The sequence below is a fragment of the Amblyomma americanum genome, chromosome 10, assembly GCF_052857255.1.
Source record: "Amblyomma americanum isolate KBUSLIRL-KWMA chromosome 10, ASM5285725v1, whole genome shotgun sequence".
Taxonomy (NCBI): Eukaryota; Metazoa; Arthropoda; class Arachnida; order Ixodida; family Ixodidae; genus Amblyomma; species Amblyomma americanum.
In genome coordinates this window covers 60,924,220-60,946,405 of record NC_135506.1, presented here as the reverse complement: position 1 = coordinate 60,946,405, position 22,186 = coordinate 60,924,220, and the positions used below count along the sequence as shown (strand labels likewise).

Genomic DNA, 22,186 nt, shown 5'->3' with positions numbered 1-22,186 from the left:
CAGCATAACAGTGTCCAACCTGTAATGTGGTCATTCAAAATGAAATCCGTAAAATGACGCATGATTGGCAACTAAAAATAATGTGGTAGCGAATAAAACCCAATTTATCCGTAGTTCAAGAGACTGGAAGAAACGGCAGACTTATTTGAAGGTCGATAAAAATGCCTTGCGCTCCCCTAAAAAAAAGAAAATTAATAACTGCAGCAAATACAAAAATTCAGTGAAGCTTTATGCGGAGGTAGCCGCCGCGGTGGCTCAGTGGATGTGGCACTCGGCTACTAACCTGAAAGACGCAGGTTCAATCCCGGCCATGGCTGTCGAATTTCGATGCAGGCGAAATTCTAGAGGCCCGTGTACTGTGCGATGTCATTGCACGTCAAAGAACCCCAGGTGGTCGAAATTTCCGGAACCCTTCACTACGACGTCCCTCATAGCCTGAGTCGCTTTGGGACTTTAAGCCCCCATAAACCATAAGCCAAATGTAGTCGCATCATTTGTATTTCATTATCAGAAGCAGATCTCATTAATCAAGCAGTGAAAAGCAGGTCTTCAACATTTCACTTTGAAGTCCAGGCAATAATGCAATAGATAGCTCATAAGTTGACAGAGGGAGAGCAGACTCATTTTCAAGATGGAATTTAATGTAAACGAGTTTTCCTTAAGTGTATGCTTGTCCTTTCTCTTCCTTCCTAACTGTTTTTGTCCTTTGTGTGGCTCACTTCCAAAACAGATTGGCAGCTCTATGAAGAGTGTTGGCGAAGTCATGTCCATAGGGCGATCGTTTGAGGAGGCCTTCCAAAAGGCAATCAGGATGGTGGAGGAGCACGTCTCTGGCTTGGACCCCTACCTCAAGTCCTTCAGCGACCGGGTATGCTGCTTTGTTCCCATCATGTGAGCTCACTAGGGGGACTCTGACTTCTGTGAGGTTCCGTTTTTTTTTTTTTCTTTGTAGTGTGTACTGACCAGCTGTACCCTTTTATATCCATATTAATTGCTGAAAAATGTACCAAACGCACCAAATTGTTTGGCGATTTTTGGCGAAATAACTGTTCTCAGGCTTAAAACACATACTGAAGGTGCAAAACATGCTTAATGGACACCTACCGCCTTCTAGTGTTGAAAATTGCAACCAGTGCAATTGCTGACCGTAACCCAGTCATTGGCGGTGGGAGCAGTGCGTCATTGGGCTGGACGAGTGTGATTCGTCATTGGCAACTTCACTTCACTTCACTTTATTACCTTAAAGGCCCCCGGGATTGGGGGTGCTACATAAGGGGTGGGTTACATGTATAAATCAGATTTAATAAACAAAGAAAACACGCAAGGTATATAAATTATTTGCAACATTGGTACAATCTCCCATCACGAGTACAGCTTGGGATTGGTGGTAAAAGGGTCAAGCAGTAAAGGTCACCATAGCAGTGTGGTCGTAACGAATACAGCAAGTATGCTATCTGTTCTTGCCTCCTCCTAATAGGTAGTTTGGTTGTAGCGCGAGGTCTAAGAAGAGCCTAAGCTTGCTATGCGAACCACCTCATTGGCTTATTGGACGGGGTGTTCAGCTACTGTGCCCAAGGTCATGGACTCAGTTTCATCCACAGCTGCTGCATTTGACTGGAGTTGCCGTGCAGTGAGATGTCTGAGCACATAAAAACTGCCTGGAATAGGGCTTGGAACTATGCCCCTACCATTCTGTAGCATATATGGATTCCTGAATTTCTTCTGCACCTTGTTGCCCTGTTTGCATTGAAGTGGCGGCATTTTGTGGCATTGCTAGATGGTGAAGTTTCCGCTGGTTGTCAGGAACTCTCATGCCCAACGGACAAGCGCATGTTCCACCTGGCGGCAGCCATCAAGGCTGGGTACACGGTGAAGCAGCTCAACGAGCTCACCCAGATCGACCCGTGGTTCCTGAGCAAGATCATCAACATCATTGACTACCACACTTTTCTGGAGGGCCTCCACAGCAAGGCAAGTGCTCCCGACTTGATGGGCAAGCAAGACACTTAGCTGTCGCAGCCGCTCTTGAGTGGAAGGTGGCACTGTTGCAGTGCAGTTTTTCACTCGTTGAATGTAGCAGATACTGGTGTTACTGTCTGTTCAGAACGAACACCTGTGCTGTCATGTTGGTTTTGCTCATTTCGATGTGAACTTGAGGATATACAGTTTAGCCCAATTATAACGGCCTGATTTGTGTGTAGCCTCTCAAGACCTATGCTATCAGTTGAAGATACTTTGCAAACTGTGGGATATCTACACAGCTCAGAGATTCCATAGATGTTGTGTGTAGGCATTTTGCCAAGCAGTTGATATGGATGTTTCTCTGTGCATTACCAATGCCAGTGAGGATGTCTGGGTGAAATGGTTAGACAGCTGTTTTAGAGGTGCACTACTGTTTGAATATTGCATATGCTGCTCACATTTTATTTATGTTAACACTAGATCTTTGTGAAGAAAATAAATTTTTCAAGCAATGCTGTTCCTATTTATTTTTTATCCTTTCACAAATAAATGGTGTCATTTTAGGCCACACGTTAATGCTCATTGGACAGTTGAGCAGGAGGGGTCACAGGCATTGCGTGTGTTTACTGCAAAAGCTGTCGGTAACTATGGTGGACTTAACCTAAGCACCTGACATGCAGCCTGCCCTGCTAACACACGATGTTCTCCTGCGAGCCAAGCAGCTCGGCTTCTCGGACAAGCAAATTGCCCAGTGTGTTGGCAGGTGAGTACTCATTGGCATTTTTTTTTTTTCCTTCCGTACATAACATCTCTGCATGACCCTGCTGCAACAGCTAATGAAGGAACGTTGCAATCTGGATTACCATATTGATTCAATTTTATGACGCCCTCGACTGTTATGCACACCCGTTTTTCATGGTCAGAAAAAAAAGAGTGCACCTTCGATTGTAACATGCACGATATTTTCACGCTTCGACAAGAAATGAATCTTCTCACTTGTAACAGGCAACCTCTATTGCAACCGCTCTAAAGTCACAATGAAGTATCTGCCACTGCCTCGGTTGCCTTTCTGGTATATGCGTGTCTGCCTCCCAATCGAAAATCCACGCCATCTCACAAAGTTCATAGTCAAGCACCTGCTGGCTTTAAACTCCGTCTGTGTTAGGCCTTTCTGCCCTTTCAGCTGCGTGGCCCTAACTTGCGTAGTCACAGGCCTGTAGTCTGCTCGCTGTTGTTGCATGAAGTATGCAAGCTCTTCTTCTATTTCTGGAAACTAACCCTTCTTCGGCCCCCTGAAACCCTTCAGAGTCAACTTTCTGGTGAAAATCCTGCCTTCTTGCTTCTGCCAATTACGCACAAGTTTCAGGAACACGAAACACACTTGAGGCTGTTGCCTGTGCACTCAAGAACACTTTTTTTTTCTACTCGGCGTCATAGCGAACTCGGCACGTTTTCGCAGCCGATGTTTCCATGTTGGCTCATGCCTAGGTCGCAGTCTTGCTGACAGACCTCAGATGCTCGCAAGGCCTATCAATATCTACAACTGCACTAGTTTAGGTAGGCGATATTGATAAGCAGAAACAGTGCCTCCTAAATTCTTCAGTGCCTGGCAAAAGATAAAAAATAGAGAGGCACCGTCGCCACTAGTACAAGGCACCATCGGAGAGGGCGCCATCGAAACAGGGTTCCTTGCTCGTATTGTCTGCATGCGAAGCGGCGTTTGTATTTGTGTGTGATGCAGGCGGTTTAGGCACTGCCAATGCAATAATGAGGCAGAAATGGAGCCAGGAATGTATGAGGGTGAATAGTCAGACAAAATTTTTCGCACTTGTTGGGCACCATAATGGGCCGAAAAATACTAGATGCTGTGCACGCACTTGGGCCTGTAGAAAGTCGGCATTGCAGTCATGCTGCACCGTCCGAGTAAGAAGCCACATTGTCAAGTGTGAAGCATGCGACTGACATCGCAGCTGATGGGTGTGCTAGCAGTACTGACCTTTCAAGTCCTTTTACTAAGCTTTGGGCATCTGTGAAACGCTGTGCGCTGCCTTTGAGCACAGGTAACACATTGCATTCGGTACCGATTTTGGGCGAGATAGCGAGAGCCGCGAGAGAGAGATAGCGAGAGCCAATGAAATTTCATTGCATTGAAAGTGCGGCAAAATCTTTATTGTTATATTGAAGTTAGCAAGACATGTTCTATGGATGCAAAGTTAAGAAAACTGGAATACTTAGTTACATTGAGGGTTTCGTTACATTGAAGTTCATTGCATCGAGGTTTAACTGTCATTTGGCATGCGTGAATATTCGATAATTTCGAACATTCAGTTGAATAGTACAGTATTCGATATTCAATTTGAAGTGATTGTTTGGTATTTGAAATATAAAAGTATTCGCCCTGAGCGATTAACGTTTCAGTAACTCTTGCTTCATGCTCCGAGATCGCAACGCGCCTCACGCGTAACCAAAGCCCTGACTCCGTGTCGCGAGCCTGCACTCCCGTGCGTATGCTGGAACCGGCCTGCGCATGCTCGCGGCAACAGACACGAGCAGGCAGAAGCGTGATGCCCAGGTCTCTACTTGCCAGGTGTCCGCTGCCGCACTACCCGCCGAGCGCACACATTGTAACCGCGCTTGGTGGCCGCGATCTGCTTCCGTTTATCGCTAGTGCGCGCGTGCTGATTGGTCCCGATGGGGCAGGGGTGCGAACAGCTGGCCAGTGCCTGGTGCCTTGTGACATCCTCAGGGCAATCTGCGCATGCACAGTGGCTCCCTGCGGAATCTGATTGCCATAGCAGCTGCGGATCGCGCTCTTATCGGAGGGCGTGCGGTTCTCTTGATCTTTGTGAAGCGAGTTAGACTGCAGGTGCTGCAGCCACTCTTCTCCACATGAAATTCGCGAATCAAGCGCGACGACGCGAGCACGAGAGGAAGATAGCATGGGGTGCGTTGGGACGGGTGCTCCTTTCCGACGCCTAACGCGGGGCTGCACTGGGCGCACAGTGCACACACTTAGCAGGCATAGGTGTGCGCACAGGTTGTGGAGGGGGTGATGCTTTCCCCCAGTCATGTAGTGGAAGCGGCAGATGGCAGGTCTTGTAGACCCATTTCAACCGAAACCAGAAAGTGTAGAAAGAAAGTGTTTTAACGACCTCTAAGAATTTAACTAAATAGGCTTCAGTTATTTTCCTATAATATGGGAGCTAATTGAGATATACTTAAACTAAATATATTTTTGAAAACAGGAAGAAGAAACATATATACGCACACAATTTCATTTCTATATCTTTAATAATAAAAATGTTCACTTCAAGATCCACATCTCTTTTTAATGCCCGCATACCCAGAGCTGATCATTCTCTGTTTTGCATTTATAGATTGCTGGGAGTCCTCATGCCATTCCAGGCCCAGTTGTGCAGAGGTTAAGCAATGCTCCACTGCCCAGCGATGGCCACCGGTGGGGCTTTTGAGACTCAGTTCCCGAGCAACCCGAGTCTCAAAAGCAACAATCATTAATTTAACTGTCACCTGCCATGATGGCCAGTTTGCTCACAATCCAGTGGGCAGGTTATGATGACGCCCAAGGTCACGTGACTTAGGTGGCTGCTCCAGCTGCCAGGTTTCAAACGGTCGCTTGCGCCATACAATTTTTCCTGACATAAGGAAACTAATGCTCTCTCTCGCGTTAAAACAAACAAGGCTGCTGGCAGTGTTGTCACCCATAACATGTTTCTTTTTTTTTTTTTTTATTCAACACCACTTGTCACTTCGTAGTTGTCACAGCCATGCTTGGAGACCAGTGTCTCAGCTTTTCATTGCTTTTTTTCTTGTTTTGCTTTAATCATCTATGGTCCTGCCTCCCAGCACGGAGCTGGTGGTGCGCAAGACACGCCAGGAGCTCGGCATTGTGCCCCGGGTGAAGCAGGTGGACACGGTGGCCGCCGAGTGGCCGGCAGCAACCAACTACCTCTACTTGACATACAACGGCGATGAGGACGACCTCCAGTTCGAGCCGCGCAGTGCCATCATGGTACTGGGCTCTGGAGTTTACCGCATTGGCAGCTCGGTGGAGTTCGACTGGTGCGCCGTCAGCTGTGTCCAAGAGCTGCGCAAGGTTGGTAGCTTCACAGTATGTTGCCTGCTAAGGGAGCAATTACTCATCCGTATCCACCTTGAGTGAAGCCGTATGGTTTTGAAGGAAAGCTGTGGAGCTTTCTCAGAAATGTCCAGGGCTTGAACCCAAGACAACGATAATTGTTGTAAACTGTGGAGTTAAACTTGCCAAAGCGATGCATAGGTTATGAGGGACGCTGTAGTGGAGGACTGCGGACTTATTTAGACCACCTGGGGTTCTTAATGTGTGCCAACACCGCACAGCACACATCTGCCTTGTGCGTTTCACCTCCATCAAAACACAGCGGCCGCAGCCGGGATTGAACCGGGATCCTCCGGCTCAGTAGCCAAGTGCCCTAGACTGAGCCACCATGGTGGGGCAACCAGGGACAACTGCCTGTTTGAGGCATGCTAATGAGTAATTTTTCCGTAATTTGAAATCTACTCCACCTTGCGGGACTTCTCTAAATGCATTGGACGAGCATCATTCCTACCCGCTTTGAGTTGTTCATCAATTCAGCCTTGTACTGCCATCTGCTAGCTGTCCGGATTAGCTTATTTGGCAGGGCGACTGGCCGTCATTCCAGGATTCTTTCACAAAATTTTTCGCAAGGGGAGAAGACGAGACAGAGTCAGTTCGAAAATGCTCCCCTGTATAGAACTGGAACTGGAAGGTTGCTATACCACGCTTGAATTCTGGTATGGAGCGTTTGTTATTCTCTGCCATCTCTTTTAAACTATTATCAGTCACTGGATTTTGATTTATTTAGTTGTTCCTCTGTTAAACTTAGAGACCTGTTTGCTGATTGACTAACGTGATTTCGTCTATTCTGGTGTTTGTTTTATCTAGCTCAGGACTTTTTTTCTTCTGCATTGATCAAGTGTCTTGATATGCTTATCGCTCGTTCATTCTTTGGTGCTGACGGTGTTTGTTTTATCTGGCTGAGGACTTTTTCCTTTATTTTGCTTTGATCGAGTGTCTTGATTTGTTTATCGCTTGTTTATTCTCTGGTGCTGTCCAGACGCTGCCTTATATATGGGGCTGCGGACTCGTCAAGCCGCCAAGTGGCAGCCTTTTTTCCGTAGCCCCTCCATCTGTAGCACCTGATGGAAAATAAAAGATTTGAATTGATTTTGACTAGAGCTTGGCTGGGGAAGAATCTTGCATGTCAATAAACTTCCTTAGCAGCTGCCTCAGTGGCGTCATGGGGACAAAGGTTGACATTAAGCAAATGTGCAAAGTGCTCTGGCTTGAGGTCTGGGCTTTTGTAATGGCCTTGATGCATTCTCTCATTGTTGTGGATTGCCTCCTGGCCACAAAAGGTAAACATGTGTTGGGGGTTATGCATGTCATTAATTTTGATGCCTGTTGGCTTCTGCTTTCAGCTGGGTAAGGCGACCATCATGGTCAACTGCAATCCTGAGACTGTGAGCACAGACTATGACATGTGCGACCGCCTCTACTTTGATGAGATCAGCTTTGAGGTGAGTCATCATTGCCAAGAGCGGTTTGATTTTTTGAATGCTTGTTATTATAATCTTACCCTAAATTTATTAATGCGTTTGTACCACAAGGGTCTGTGCTAGTGGAAATGGCAACCACTGTCACGCGTGAAGCGGTGCGAACCTTGTGACGTCGTCACAACCTGCCCACCGGATTGTGGGCAAACTGGCCACTGTGGCAGGTGGCAGTTAAATTAATGGTTGGCCACGATAGGTTGCTCGGGAAGAGTAGCCTAGGTCTCGCAAGCCTCACCTGTGACAGCACCTGCCATCACAAGGCAGTGGCACGTCACTTAACCGCTACACCACTGCACAAGGAGTGGTATGAGGACTCCCGGGGATCTATGAATGTTTTGTAGAGAATGACCGATTCTGCACGTATGGGCAAGTTCGGACCTTCGTATAATTTCGTTGTCTTTTCCGATTCCCTGAAGTCCGATTTAACGACATTTTTCTGTATTTTTGTTATTTGATTCATATCCAGTTTGAGAAGTGGATGTTCGAGGAGTTGCGAATATTCGGTAGTGAGTGAATACCGCCTACTTTCATAAATCCGACTGTGGCAAAGCCACAATAACTGAACAGATTCTCTGAAGTTTGAGTTTAAAATCATAGAGGAACAGTCCAAAGGTGTCCTCTTCTCTTCTGCTACGTTATTCACGTCAACCAGTCACATTCACTTGCTGCTAGGCTTGGACCTCGTGCGAAATTCCATAAGTGGGCTCCCCCGCATACTACACTGTATTTGCAAGATTGTAAGTTGACCTATTTTTCAAATTTTGAAAATCCGAAGTTGAGGTCGACTTAAAATCGAAACCAAAGCATCACACCATAAATAAAGGCGAGACAAATGAGATATCAGGCATGCTACAGCGTGGTTGCAATTTTGCTGCGCGGCTTCGTCACATCGCTCTTGGTGCTGGCCTTGAGCAGCTACTATGTCAGCTTACAGGATCGGCATCCCGACCCCGCGCGACGTGGCCGATGGCGGCCGTCGATAAGCAGCAAACCGGCACCAGCCCACTCCCTACACGGGGCTGCAGATTGCGTCTGCTCATAAGCGATGACGGCCTGATAACACATTTGCGTTCTACTCTTAATAGGCGTTGTCCAAGTTTCTTTTTTGTTTACTTTCAACTGTACTCGGTGCTCAAGGGAGCATCGATAGTTGATGGAAGGGCCACTGTTCCAACCATGGCGGCACCCCCACTCGGAACCGCAGCGGCACCAGGGAGTGTCGATAGCCGACGGAAGAGCCGACGCCGCACATGCATAGTTTCTCTTTGGCTCCGACGCATTTGACTACTGCCGGCCGCTTTTCACAAGTTTTTAATGTAGTGCTTCGTCATTCTTCATTTGTGCTCTGGGTCCGGTAAGTGACCAGCGCTCGTTCACGGCTACATTCAAGATGACTGTCATTCTTCACGCCGAAGAAATGAACTGTGTGCCGGGCCGCAAGTTTGATGTTTGCAACAGGCGGTACAGGTGTGGCAGCTGCAGCGAGGCAAAATTTTCACCTGTTCCACGCGATGTCGTGATGTGGCTGTTTGCGAAGTGTAGGATTTCGCTGCACGACGATGTTAGAACGATGAGCTGTGGGACCGCGCAGCAGCGATCATGACGGCAGCACTAGTGAGAACGATGGCGCAAGTGTGGACGAGTAGTCCAGTGACTAATACATTTTCGTTCTAAAATGTGCCCACGGGCGCTCCCGCGCGCGGCAGCCGATATCGGCTGGCAATAAGTGGAGGCCACAGGATAGTGCTATTGCGTTCTATTATTAAAGGCTAAGTGTAAACGAACTCCAAGTTTTTTTTTTTTTTTCAGAAATGTGAAGGGGGGGGGGGGGGGTGTCGACTTACACTCGAGTCAACTTACAATTGTTTAGATGTGGTACATACATGATGAAAGCAAGATGGCCGACCACCCTCTTCAAACAATTGCTATGCGAAAGCAGGTGGTTTTTCTGTTCGATCGTTTCTCAATGTGTTACATACTTAACGGTCACACCCATGGCATCCGTCCTGTTGCCTTCACGGCTCTTTCGGCAACTTTCGCTGTCTTGTTTTGGCCTATATCATCTCTGGGAAAGCCTGTTTGCTGAATTCCGCATGGGACTGCTGAAGGGACGCGGGATCAAGGTGCCATCGGCAGGACAAGCAAAAAAAAAAATCCTGCTTTTTGCATGATGCATTGTAGCCCGTGCATCTCTGACGTGCACCCAACAACAGATCTGACGATGATAGGAAGGCCACTGTTTCTTAAGTGCAAATTTATGAGGGTGTGCCACCCCTCATGTTATTTTTAGCTGCCCGTCATCTGCCATTTCACGAAGTTAATTCGATTACTCATTTTGCATGGCAGCGTTTCGAGTTGCATACTGTCACTTTCTCATCAAGTAGTATAAATTTCAGTGAACGTCATGTCTTTTTTTTTTTTTAAAGGTGCGAACACTGCGTTTCATACACAGCAGGCAACACTGCCAACGCTAGCACGCCTGTTTGCACAGGCTAAGTCCACGCCCAAAAATTAGTTTGTCATACAACCACAGATCTCAAGTATTGTGAATGTAAACCTCGTGAATTTCATTTTGCCTCTTGCCACATTTTCGTCCTGCGTCTCATCGAGACTTTGAGAAGTAAGAACGACATGCGGCAGTATTATATGCGGCTGGTAGGACAAATTGCTCTTGCTGCATCCACCCATAAAAAGTAGCCCACACATGGTGAAAATTGTAGCCAGAGGGCCTGAACACTGAGCACCTAGCAGTTTTAACCGTGATTTCCAGTGCTACCACTTCGTTTTATACAGCTGTTCGTTTTTGTCCACTCACCGAGGCTTCGAGAAGAACAAATGATATGTGACGGAGTAATATGGTTTCGCGGGCACACTACTCCCGCAGCCTCCCGCAGCGTTGCCCGCTATGTATGAAACAGAGTATAGTCAGTCTAGTTTTGTTTAATTTTGGTTGCAAAGACCATGGTCTATTTTGAAAAAAACAAAAAAACAATGGCATCGTTATTTGTTCATGTACTTTTTGTGGAATACTTTTTTTTCATCCTGAACAGGTATTCAAAGCTATTTTTTTTCCATTTTTTATTCGGTTTTGGTTCGAAAATTTCAATATCTGCACGCCCCTGATTTTTATATTAAGACCTTTGGGCTGACAGTTTGCTTGTTTACGAAATTTTTGCCAGCGAAAGTGGCGTCCAAATAGTTTGACGGTCTGTGAGAGAATGGAACCTCTTGACAGCAGTCGAGCTTTTCATATAGCAGTGGCGCAACTCCTTCAGCTGCAGTTGCGGTCGAATTTCTTGGAAGCCCTCAACTTTTTATTTGAAACTGCCCATGGGACGAGGCCACAGGTTATGTTTTGAGACCAGCTTTGATGGTGGACAAACTCTGCAGATGCATGCAGATATAGCTGGGCAGGCCAGACAAACAAGCAGCCTAGGAGGTAACCTTCTGGTTTAGTGTATGAGTGGAAGAGTTGCTTTCTTGTTGTGCGTAAAAGCTCTTCAATTCAAACTTCAAGGAACCAGAAAAAAGTTTGAGTTATCAAAGTTCAAATTATCAAGTGACCCCAAAAAAAACATGACAACTGCTTCCATCGTGGTAAATTTATGTGAAAGTCTGCACAATTATTGCCTGCTTTTGAGATGAGAACAGCACTGCAGTGACTTTTTCACATTCCCATCGCATGCACACTGTCTGAAGCATCAAAGTGGAACTGCTTGAAGGCTCCTGCAGCATGCATGATAAGGGCTCCTGCAGCATGCTTCATGATGCAACTCTGTAGCAGTGGAACCTGCTCACTAGTGGCTGCATCACGTGTGAGCAGGCTGCACCACACATCGAGCGAATGGCACGTGATGAGCACGCAGTTTTGGCACACTGGAAGAACCATGCGGATGGACGCGAAATGCACAGCAGAGCCAATCGATGTACGAAAGGGCTTGCAGCTGGGCTCAGTTGGATTGCTGATGCACAGCCAGTGGCTGCAGTCTTTGCAGGTTGGCATGATGCTCAGAAAAGTGAAATCGAAACTAAGCGGTCGTACTGTTCTCAGAGATGGAACCTTCTGCTTTTTTTTTTTTTTGTCGCGCCAGCCGTTGCACACACCTCGGATATGCATGGAAAACTCTGTAGCATGCATTCCAGGTTTGAGTAGGGCTATTTTGATGATCACTTGCTGTGCTGGTCATACTTAGATGTGACCTTTCAAAGGGAGGCTGTTCGAATTGACCTGTACGTGCCCCCTAGCGTCTGATGTCGTGGACTTTATGGGCGTTGGCCGGGAATGCTCTGGCAGATCAAATTATCTGGATTTCCGAATTAACTAGGGTCGAATGAACATGCTTTTACTGTAAATCGAAATTGATATTTGCAGATGAAAAATGGCATGAATGCAAGCCATTGTGCAGTTTGTGCATATGCCTGAGCGCACTTTTCTCTCCCTTGCTTGTCTCTGGCCTGTGCAGACAGTGATGGACATCTACAGCCTGGAGCAACCCGAGGGCATCATTCTCAACATGGGTGGCCAGCTGCCCAACAACATTGCCATGGACCTGCACAGGCAGAAGGTAGGCGGCAAGATCTCCCCTTCTTCGACCATCGTGGAGGAGTGGCCCTGACTGGTGGAGTCTGTCATAGCTGCACTGAAGGTTTTTCCATTGTTGCCAGTTGTAGAGCAGTTGGACTGCTACAGTGTATGGTACTGGGACATGACGGAAGTGAAAAGCCCAATGTAAGGTCACTTCCTGCCACAGCTGGCAACCAGTGTACCACCCACATATACGGCATGCATGGAACTAAAGTTCATATAAGCTTTAGAAAGCTTGCCTTAAATTGTGATGGAAAGCAGTGATACGTTGTGAGGAAACTCATTGACTGACCTGTGACTGGGTGAGCTCTGGGAATTTTTTTTTTAATTCATCCTTTGCTCTCTCCCCAAGGCTCGCATCCTAGGCACATCTCCGGAGTCCATCGACTGTGCGGAGAATCGGTTCAAGTTTTCACGCATGCTGGACTCCATCGGCATCTCCCAGCCAAGATGGAAAGAGCTCAGCAATCTGGAGGTGAGGTCATGGGCTGTCTTCTATTGCTGTCGCTTGGCCAAGTACTGTATTTACCCACGTAATTTGCACACTTTTTTTCTTTAAATTAAGGCACCAAAAAGGGGATGTGCAAATTATGCGAAAAGTTTGTGAACACGTCCTGAAAAAACTTGCTAAGGTCATAACACTAACTAGGTACTGTGTATTCTCGCCTATACATAGTTACCCATCTCACCCTTTGCTAGGGCCGCCGCAGTGGCTGAGTGGTTATGGCGCTCGGCTGCCGGCCCGAAAGATGCGAGTTCGATCCCGGCCGCGGCGGTCGAATTTCGATGGAGGCGAAAATCTACAGGCCCGTGTGCTGTGCGATGTCTGTGCATGTAAGAGAAATTTCCGGAGCCCTTCACTACAGTGTCCCTCATAGCCTGAGCCGCTTTGGGGCGTTAAACCCCCATAAACCAAACCATAAACCAATCACCCCTTGCTGGCCAACAAAAAAGTTGACTCCACATACAAGACACATACTGCCTGCTGCCCTGCCCCGCGTTGTGTAGTGCCCCACTAACGGACGACAAAATGACACCCTCGCGTGCGGCCCAGCTGACTAATGGTAAACCAAGCAACAAGCAGTTCGGTAGTTTCAGTTTTGGGCATGTGTGCAACTGTTCGTCCAGAACAGTGACCGCCAGCGCAAGCAAGCTGGGCTGCCCTCGCCACTCGCACCTTTCACAACCACACACAATGACGTGGCCGCACCCATCTTCCCAAGCCTGCCTGGGTTTGCAAATTATGCACGCGTGTAAATTACGCGAGTAAATACGATATTGGCATAACCGTGTTGCCGTGTACTTCCGGTAACCTCTAGCACCGGAACTCGAAACTACGAAGCCGTTGGCTGTTCTGTTTGCCACTAGTCAGAAGGCCTGCTCATGACTGTACCATTTTATCACCTGTTATCTCTATTTGTCTCTGACTGCTGGCTTTTCGCATTTATTGCTTTGAGCTGTGCATTCCTGTTCTAATTCCTGCGGTGTCGAATTCTTGTTTTTTAAGCAGACATGCTTTTGCACAGTTTCTGAAAACTAGGGGATATGTGTGCATGGGGCATGATATTATCCATGGCTCGGTCGAAACTAGTCTTGAGCTCACGCATGGGTTCAATTTACTAGTCCGCGTATATAGGTGACTTGGATTACAAGCTGACCCCCCAACTTTGGAAAGTCCTTTTTGAGAAATAAACTTGCTTATAATCAGCAATTAAACATTAGCACTTCGATTTTTTGGCTACAAATAGGCCCATTTGCCGCCCACTTTGCTTACAGACTTGCACATGATTACTTCTTTATCGTAGTTTCTCTTTATTGTCCTCTTTTTTCCTTGCCCCTTTTTGAGTGCAAAGGAGTAGGCTAGAGCATGTTCATCGCCTGTAACTTGCTGAAGAGCTTTTTCGGGTTTTAATCGATGGCATTGGTTGTCACACCAAAACCCTGCTGATGTCCACTGTCACGAAATTCGCTGATTGGTTGAGAGAGGTCACGTGACAATGTGACGTCATCACAGCCAGCTCACCACGGCAGGTGGCAACCTTGCTACTGGAATGTGAGCAACCTGCCCACCTTGGCAGGTGGTAGTTAAATTAATGATTTGTCACCTTGTGACATCATCTCAACCTGCCCACCAGGTTGTGAGCAATCTAGTTTCTAAACAGCAACATAGAAAATCGACACCAAAAATCCTAAAAAAATATACAGTTGAACCTCGCTACAACGAAATTCACTGGGCGCGTGAAAAATTTCGTTGAAGCGAAATTTTGTTAAGGCGAAAACAGCCCAAAAACACTGTCAGGTTAGACAACATAGTCCGAAAACATTATTTATTTCCAAAGAAGTGAGTTAGCTTCTTCTGCTTCTTTTTTTTTTTTTTTGCCACGAGTGCCGTAGCGCGACTTTCGCACTCGGTGAGCAGTTGCATCGCGATGTTGTCATCGTGAGCACCAATTAATCTGCGGAGCACATCAAATACCTGCACCTTTAGTGCAGATGGTGGCGCTAAATCCTCTGCGTCGCTGTCATCATCCAACGATGCTTTGCTGTGGAGAACGCCCTCAATTATGGCTTCATCACTCAGCTCCTTGGAAGAAAGGAACTTCCGCTTCCTAGACAAAGTCGCCATGCTCATGTCGATTGCAGCGCACCAGCACGAGTGAAAAAAACTAGAGCAAACGCGCTGCTGCTGTTGCCAGGCTGCTGCGTCCTTTGGCAACGGATTGGTTGCGGCTCTGGCTTGGAAGAAAACGGAAGCTTGCACCCGCGCCTTGCCGCAAGGCAGCCAGACCGTTGGTCATCTCCACCAAGCAATGACGCTCTTCATATGCGTTTGAATGAGTGGATCAATTGGTTCCTCTTCCCGTTCCCCAGTGCAGAGGAGCAGGCCAGATATTTGTTTTTCAGGCCAACCTCTCTGCCTTTCCCATCAATAAATCCTCTCTCTCAATTGGTCCCAGCGAAAGTTCAGTGAAACAAAGCAGCATGGACCTACGGAAGTACACAGATGGGCGGCGATATTCTTGTTTTATTGTAAGTGTAATGGGACCGACAGGCGCAGCGCAGCGAAGAAGCGGACGAGTTCAAGCGGGACAACGAAGAAGCAGACGAAGTGCAGCTGGGTTTTTTCGAACGACGCCTGTGAGTGTGCCCGTCGTGTCGCCGGTCAACCAAGACCAACCGACCTGTGCTTCAAATAAACGCCTTGACACTTGGTGGAGGTGCCTCGGTTCCCGTCCCGGTCCTCATCCTGGAACTTCGAAGTGGAACGCTCCTCGTCTCCGCCACCATGCCGGAAGGTACGAGTGAACCATCGCAGCCCGTCCCTGCCACCGTACTCTGTCACGGGGTGCAGCGCCAGCGTGACCCGTCTCCATTTAGTGGCACCGATGACCAAGACGTCGACGATTGGCTGGCCTCCTATGAGCGCATCAGCACTTACAATCGGTGGGACGATTCCGTGAAACTTAGCAACGTCCTCTTCTATCTAACGGACGTTGCCAACCTATGGTTTCGCAACCATGAGGCCGATCTTCCCACCTGGTCGTCCTTTAAAACGAGCTTCGCCGACGTCTTCGGTCGCCCCGCCGTCCGGAAGCTTCGCGCCGAGCAACGTCTTCGTGCTCGATCTCAGCTCCCTTCCGAGACGTTCACAAGCTACATCGAGGACATCGTTGACCTGTGCAAGCGTGTCAACCCCTCCATGTCCGAAGGGGATAAAGTCAACCACATACTTAAAGGCATAGCCGATGACGCTTTCCAGATGCTGCTGGCGAAGAACCCCACCTCCGTCGCTACCGTCATCCAGCTGTGCCAAAGCTTCGACGAACTCTGAAAGCAACGTGCAACTACGTGGCAGTCCGGCGCGCCTGCAGGGGGTCTTGCTGGCTTGGCCCTTGGTGGCTCGTCTGCTGAGCAGTCCCTGTTCATGCAGCAGGTTAAAGACTTCATCCGCGAAGAGATCGCTCGCCAGCTTTCTCTGCTGCATCACATTCCCGACCCCGTCTGCCCTCCGCACGACCTGGCGCCATCTCTCACGCCCACTATCCGTCGTGCTATTCAGGAGCAGGTCGCTGCAGTTCTGCCATCCAGTCCCCCACCTCCTCCTGTGGCAGCGCCGCTCACCTATGCTGAAGCAGTCACCGGTACACGGTGCTCGCCCACCTCTGCCGCCTACCCTAGCAGCCCGGCCTTTTATGCTCCACCGCCGTCTATATCCCCGCCGCAGGTCCCGGTTCGTCGACCCCGCCGAAACCCTACGAACCCCTGGCGTACAGAGGACAATCGACCGATATGTTATTCCTGCGGTCTTCCGGGCCATGTCGCACGCTTTTGCCGTCAGCGATCTCCTCGTTCTGGCAATTTCATGCGCAATTTCTGCTACGATTCCGGGCCGCCCTTGCCTAATGTCTCTTCTGCCTCCTCTACACATCGCTCCCAGTACCCTACTCGCCGCTCGCCTTCCCCTCGTCGACGTTCCATTTCTCCGATGCTCCGCCGCCCGGACCCTCTCCCAGAGGAAAACTGACTGACGCAGTTCAGGAGGCAAGAACTGCGTGTTTTGCCAACTTTTTAAGTCCTCCGTGTTCTCCTGCTAACGTGATTGAGGTGTCTGTTGAAGGCGTCCCCGTTCTCGCGCTCGTCGACACGGGTGCTGCAGTGTCAGTAATTAGTGATGCTCTTCGCCGCAAACTTCGTAAGGTGACAACGCCGCTGTCTGACTTTTCACTACGTACGGCCACCTCTCAGCGCATCCACCCCATCGCAGCCTGCACGGTCCGCGTTTCTATCAACGACGTCGCCTATACCATCAAGTTTGTTGTGCTGACCGCCTGCTCTCACGATGTCATCCTCGGCTGCGATTTCCTCTCGACCCACCGTGCAGTGATTGATTGTGCCCGTGCGGAACTTGAGCTTTCTCCCCTGTGTGATGCTTCGTTGTGTGACCTACCTGTGCGCTCCGCTAAGCTTCTTGTAGCTGCCGACACCGACATACCTCCCTCCTCTTCAGCCCTCGTTCCGCTCCGCCCCGACTCTTTCCTCAGTGGCCCTGTTCTTTTCACACCTACCGCAGCAGCCACTCGCCATCAGCGCCTCCTCATTCCATTCGCCGTTGTCTCGATTTCCGATGGCCACTGCGCCATCTATGTCACCAACCCATTTTCTTGCCCGTCGTTTGTTCTTCGCGGCGAATGCCTTGGCTCTATTGAAGAACTGGACCCTGCTCTTGCTTCCGAGTTCTCCGATAACCGTGCTTGCTCCCCAGTTACTGCCTTAGCCTGTTGTGCGACAGCGCCCGATCCGATTTCCATCGACGTCTTTCGTCGTAACATCGCTCCCGACCTTCCGTCCGCTTACCGTGACCAAATCTTGGAACTTCTCTGCCGCTTCCGCAACTCTTTCGACCTTTCCCAGCCCTCCTTGGGGCGCGCATTGGCCGTCTCTCACACAATTGACACTGGTACCCACGCTCCCTTGCGTCAGCGACCGTACCGAGTCTCGCCGAGCGAGTGCCGCGTCATCCGTGACAATGTTGACGACATGCTTCGGCGCGGCATAATACAGCCTTCTCACAGCCCTTGGGCCTCTCCTGTTGTCTTGGTGACGAAAAAAGATGGCTCCATCAGGTTCTGTGTGGACTACCGCCGTCTCAACAAGATCACACGCAAGGATGTTTATCCTCTACCCCGAATCGACGACGCACTGGATTGCTTGCAGGGAGCGGAGTATTTTTCAACCCTCGACTTACGCTCCGGCTACTGGCAGGTCCCGATGGCAGCGAACGACAGGCCGAAAACCGCTTTCGTCACCCCAGACGGCTTGTATGAGTTCAATGTGATGCCATTCGGCCTCTGCAATGCTCCAGCCACATTCGAAAGGATGATGGACACTATTCTCAGTGGCCTCAAATGGGAAACTTGTCTGTGTTACCTAGATGACATTGTCGTTTTTTCCAAAGATTTTCCTTCCCATCTGCACCGCCTTCAGCGCGTACTCACTAGCCTTACTGACGCCGGCCTCCAACTAAACTTGAAAAAATGTTACTTCGGTGCAACGCAGCTCACAATATTAGGCCATGTCATCTCCAAAGACGGCGTTCTTCCTGACCCTGCCAAACTTCGCGCCGTCGCTGACTTCCCCAAACCAACCACCTTAAAAGAACTTCGCAGTTTTATAGGCTTATGCTCATATTTTCGCCGCTTCATCCGAAATTTCGCCAGTATCATCGCCCCTTTAGCGCAGCTTCTTGCCGGCAGCCCGAACCTTTCGTCTTGGTCCCCCGCCTGCGATACCGCGTTCAGCACTTTACGCCGCCTGCTGGTCTCTCCCCCCATCCTTCGCCATTTTGATCCCGCCTGTCCGACAGAAGTTCACACTGACGCGAGCGGTGTGGGCTTGGGCGCAGTTCTTGCCCAGCGAAAGCCTGGGTATCCGGAATACGTCGTCGCTTACGCCAGCCGTGCCCTCACCAAGGCGGAATCAAACTATTCTGTCACAGAAAAAGAATGTCTCGCCATCATTTGGGCAATTGCCAAGTTCCGCCCTTACATTTACGGCCGGCCCTTCTATGTCGTCACAGACCACCACGCCCTATGCTGGCTATCCTCCCTCAAAGATCCTTCTGGCCGACTCGCCCGCTGGGCTTTACGTCTCCAGGAGTTTGATATACACGTCATTTATCGCTCCGGCCGCAAGCACTCGGACGCCGACGCCCTTTCTCGTTCACCACTCCCATGCGAGTCAACCTCTGCCCTCGTCTGTGCCTACGAATTCTCTTCGTTCAACATCCCTGATATGCTCTCCGAACAACTGAAGGATCCTTGGATCACCTCGCTGCTAAACTTCCTGAACACTCCCTCGCCGCATCATTCGACCCGGACCCTTCGCCGCCAAGCCCACCACTTCGCCATTCGTGATGGCCTCTTATACCGCCGTAATTACCTCCCCGACGGCCGGAAGTGGCTGTTGGTCATCCCTCGACACCTCCGTGCTACAATCTGTGCCTCTTTTCACGCCGCTCTACAATGCGGCCACGCCGGTGTACTGAAAACATATGCTCGCCTTCGTCAGCGATTCTACTGGTGAGGTATGTACCGCTACATACGTCAGTACATTCGGTCATGCACCGCCTGCCAACGTCGCAAGAAACCTCCCCACTCCGCCGCCGCTTCTTTGCAGCCGTTACCTTGCCCTGGCCGTCCCTTTGACCGCGTCGGCATTGATCTTTATGGCCCGCTTCCAACTACTTCGGCTAATAATCGGTGAATCATCGTTGCCGTTGACCATCTCACCCGTTACGTCGAAACGTCGGCTCTCAAATCTGCTACCGCAAACGATGTCGCTCACTTCATTCTACACAGTCTTGTTCTTCGTCACGGCGCCCCGAAAGAACTTCTAAGTAACCGCGGCCGTGTTTTTCTCTCGGACGCCGTCGAGGCCCTGCTCAAACAATGCCAAATCGTTCATCGCTACACCAGCGCCTATCACCCCCAGACCAACGGCATGACTGAGCGGTTCAACCGCACTCTGAGTTACATGCTCGCCATGTACGTTGACACCGCCCACTCCAACTGGGATCAAGTGCTCCCGTTCGTCACGTACGCGTATAACACAGCTACTCAGACAACAACGGGGTTTTCTCCTTTCTTCCTCTTATATGGCCGGGAGCCTACATCCACCATGGACACCATCCTTCCTTATCACCCTGACCCTTCCGAGACCACCTTACTCTCCGAAGCTCACCTGTATGCCGAAGAATGCCGGCAACTTGCCCGCTCTTTCACCACACAGCAACAATGGGATCAGAAGCACCGTCGGGATTCCCCGGACCCTCCAGCGTCATACCCATCTGGCGCCCTCGTTTGGCGCTCTGGGTGCCTTCCTCCACTCCCGGCCTCGCCACGAAACTACTGTCTCGCTTTCACGGACCTTACCGGGTTGTCCACCAAACTTCTCCGGTGACTTATATCGTTGAGCCACTCGTTCCCTCTTCGGACCACCGTCGCCGGGGGCGCGAAACTGTGCACGTTGAGCGCCTCAAGCCTTACTATGACCCGCCCATCCTCTCCTCTCCGTAAGTCGCCAGGATGGCTCCTTTTTCGGAGGGAGAGTAATTGTAATGGGACCGACAGGCACAGCGCAGCGAAGAAGCGGACGAGTTCAAGCGGGACAACGAAGAAGCAGACAAAGTGCACCTGGGTTTTTTCGAACGACGCCTGTGAGTGTGCCCGTCGTGTCGCCGGTCAACCAAGACCAACCGACCTGTGCTTCAAATAAACGCCTTGACATAAGATAGATTTTTAAACCCAGCTTTGCATGGCAAAAATTTTGTTGAAGCGGAAACGCATCTCAAAAATGGTTATTTGTTAGGAGAAATTTGTTCCATTACTTTCTGTGGTGAGCTAACGGGGAATTGGAAATATTTCGTTGAAGCGACATTCGTTGTAGCGGAGTTCGGCTGTATATGCAAATGTTGGCACCATCAGAGTATAGCAGATGCTTGCTACCGCAGCCAACAGTCTGAATATGGCAATTGATGGATCGACAGCTGCAAAGAAACTGATGCAAACATGCACATAAGTTGCAACAGAAGCTGCGACAAATGTGAAACCCAGTTCTATCGCATTCCACTCTTAAGGTGGCTGAAGTATCCTTGTAGTTTTTTTCTTACAACTGCTTCATTCTCTCCTATGTGCAGAACATCAAATCATTTTGCGAAGAGGTCGGCTACCCTTGCCTGGTGCGCCCAAGCTATGTGCTGAGTGGTGCAGCCATGAATGTGGCCTACTCCCACCGTGACCTCGAGGGTTATCTCAACGAGGCCAGCGCTATCTCTAAGGAGCATCCCGTGGTCATCTCAAAGTTTATCTGCGAAGCTAAGGTAAGCTTATAAGATAGGAAAAAGGCTTATGTTTTGCAAATGTCATTTGTAGGTGAAACCTAGGCCTCGTTGTGCATGTGTAATGATGGGATACGATTCACGTGTTTGATGTAAGAGGTTCTCTCTTGCAGATTACCTAAGTTGTATTCATTTTTCAATGTAGTATTCGTTCAAGGCAGTAGCATAGCTGAGAGAGATTCCAAGCTTTTTTTTTTTTCCTTGAAGCATGCTTTCTCATACTCGAGAATGCACTTTGATGACTGTTATGGCATCCGATTGTCAAATTTCGTCCTAAAAAATAATCGAGTTCGGGAAATAGGAAAAAAAAATCTCTTCAGAAAGTGTGGGGAATGTGGTAGTGGGGATATTTGCCATCCAATTTCTTTAGTTTTTTCTTTCTCGACGTTCAAATACTGCACAGAAGTCCTGGCTATTCATGTTTTCTACTGCTTGTGGCAGCTACTAAAATTAGTGATTTTGACACCTTCCCATCCAGTTTGGCAACCAAAACTACCAAAGTTTGGTGTCATTGCATAAATTGTATTAAGGACAGTTGCCGGGCCAGTTGGTACATGATCTCACCGAAAAACAGCGCGCTTACACGGGACACGAGAAAGGAGACACGCACACACACAGTGCTGTGCGTGCATGTCTCCTTTCTCGTGTCCCGTGTAGGTGCGCTGTTTTTCGGCATAAATTGTCTTGGGCTCTCAAGGAAACTTGCTAACAACAAGCCTGACATTGTGCGGTCATGAGAAAAACGGTGTGTTGCAGGAGATCGATGTGGATGCCGTGGCCAAGGATGGCATCCTGGTGGCAATGGCAGTCTCCGAGCATGTCGAGAATGCAGGCGTGCACTCGGGTGATGCCACACTGGTGACTCCGCCCCAGGATCTTAACCGTGAGACGCTCGCCAAGATCCGCGCCATTTGCCAGGCCATTGGCGAGGCGCTCATAGTCAGTGGGCCGTACAACATGCAGCTCATTGCCAAGGTGGGCCTCAGTGTCTTGTTGCCTTCATCCACATGAAATGTCACTTCACAGTGAGGTCACAGCACCTATTGTCATCGGCCGTGCGACTGATAGATCATGTGACCTGCTAACTGAAATTTTAAATACTGCTACTG

At 49.2% G+C, this 22,186-nt stretch overlaps 1 protein-coding gene across 3 annotated transcripts in view; it reads left to right on the top strand.

The window, feature by feature from the left end:
- r (carbamoyl-phosphate synthetase 2, aspartate transcarbamylase, and dihydroorotase rudimentary) overlaps positions 1–22,186 on the top strand; it is a 101,128-nt gene that overhangs the window by 27,545 nt on the left and 51,397 nt on the right. For all 3 annotated transcript variants that reach the window (XM_077641091.1, XM_077641090.1, XM_077641092.1), the window contains 9 exons: positions 731–868; positions 1,804–1,971; positions 2,643–2,725; positions 5,827–6,076; positions 7,462–7,560; positions 12,060–12,161; positions 12,534–12,656; positions 20,877–21,059; positions 21,834–22,052. In XM_077641091.1, coding sequence (XP_077497217.1) covers positions 731–868; positions 1,804–1,971; positions 2,643–2,725; positions 5,827–6,076; positions 7,462–7,560; positions 12,060–12,161; positions 12,534–12,656; positions 20,877–21,059; positions 21,834–22,052 — 1,365 coding nt within the window. The remainder of the gene's footprint in view (positions 1–730; positions 869–1,803; positions 1,972–2,642; positions 2,726–5,826; positions 6,077–7,461; positions 7,561–12,059; positions 12,162–12,533; positions 12,657–20,876; positions 21,060–21,833; positions 22,053–22,186) is intronic.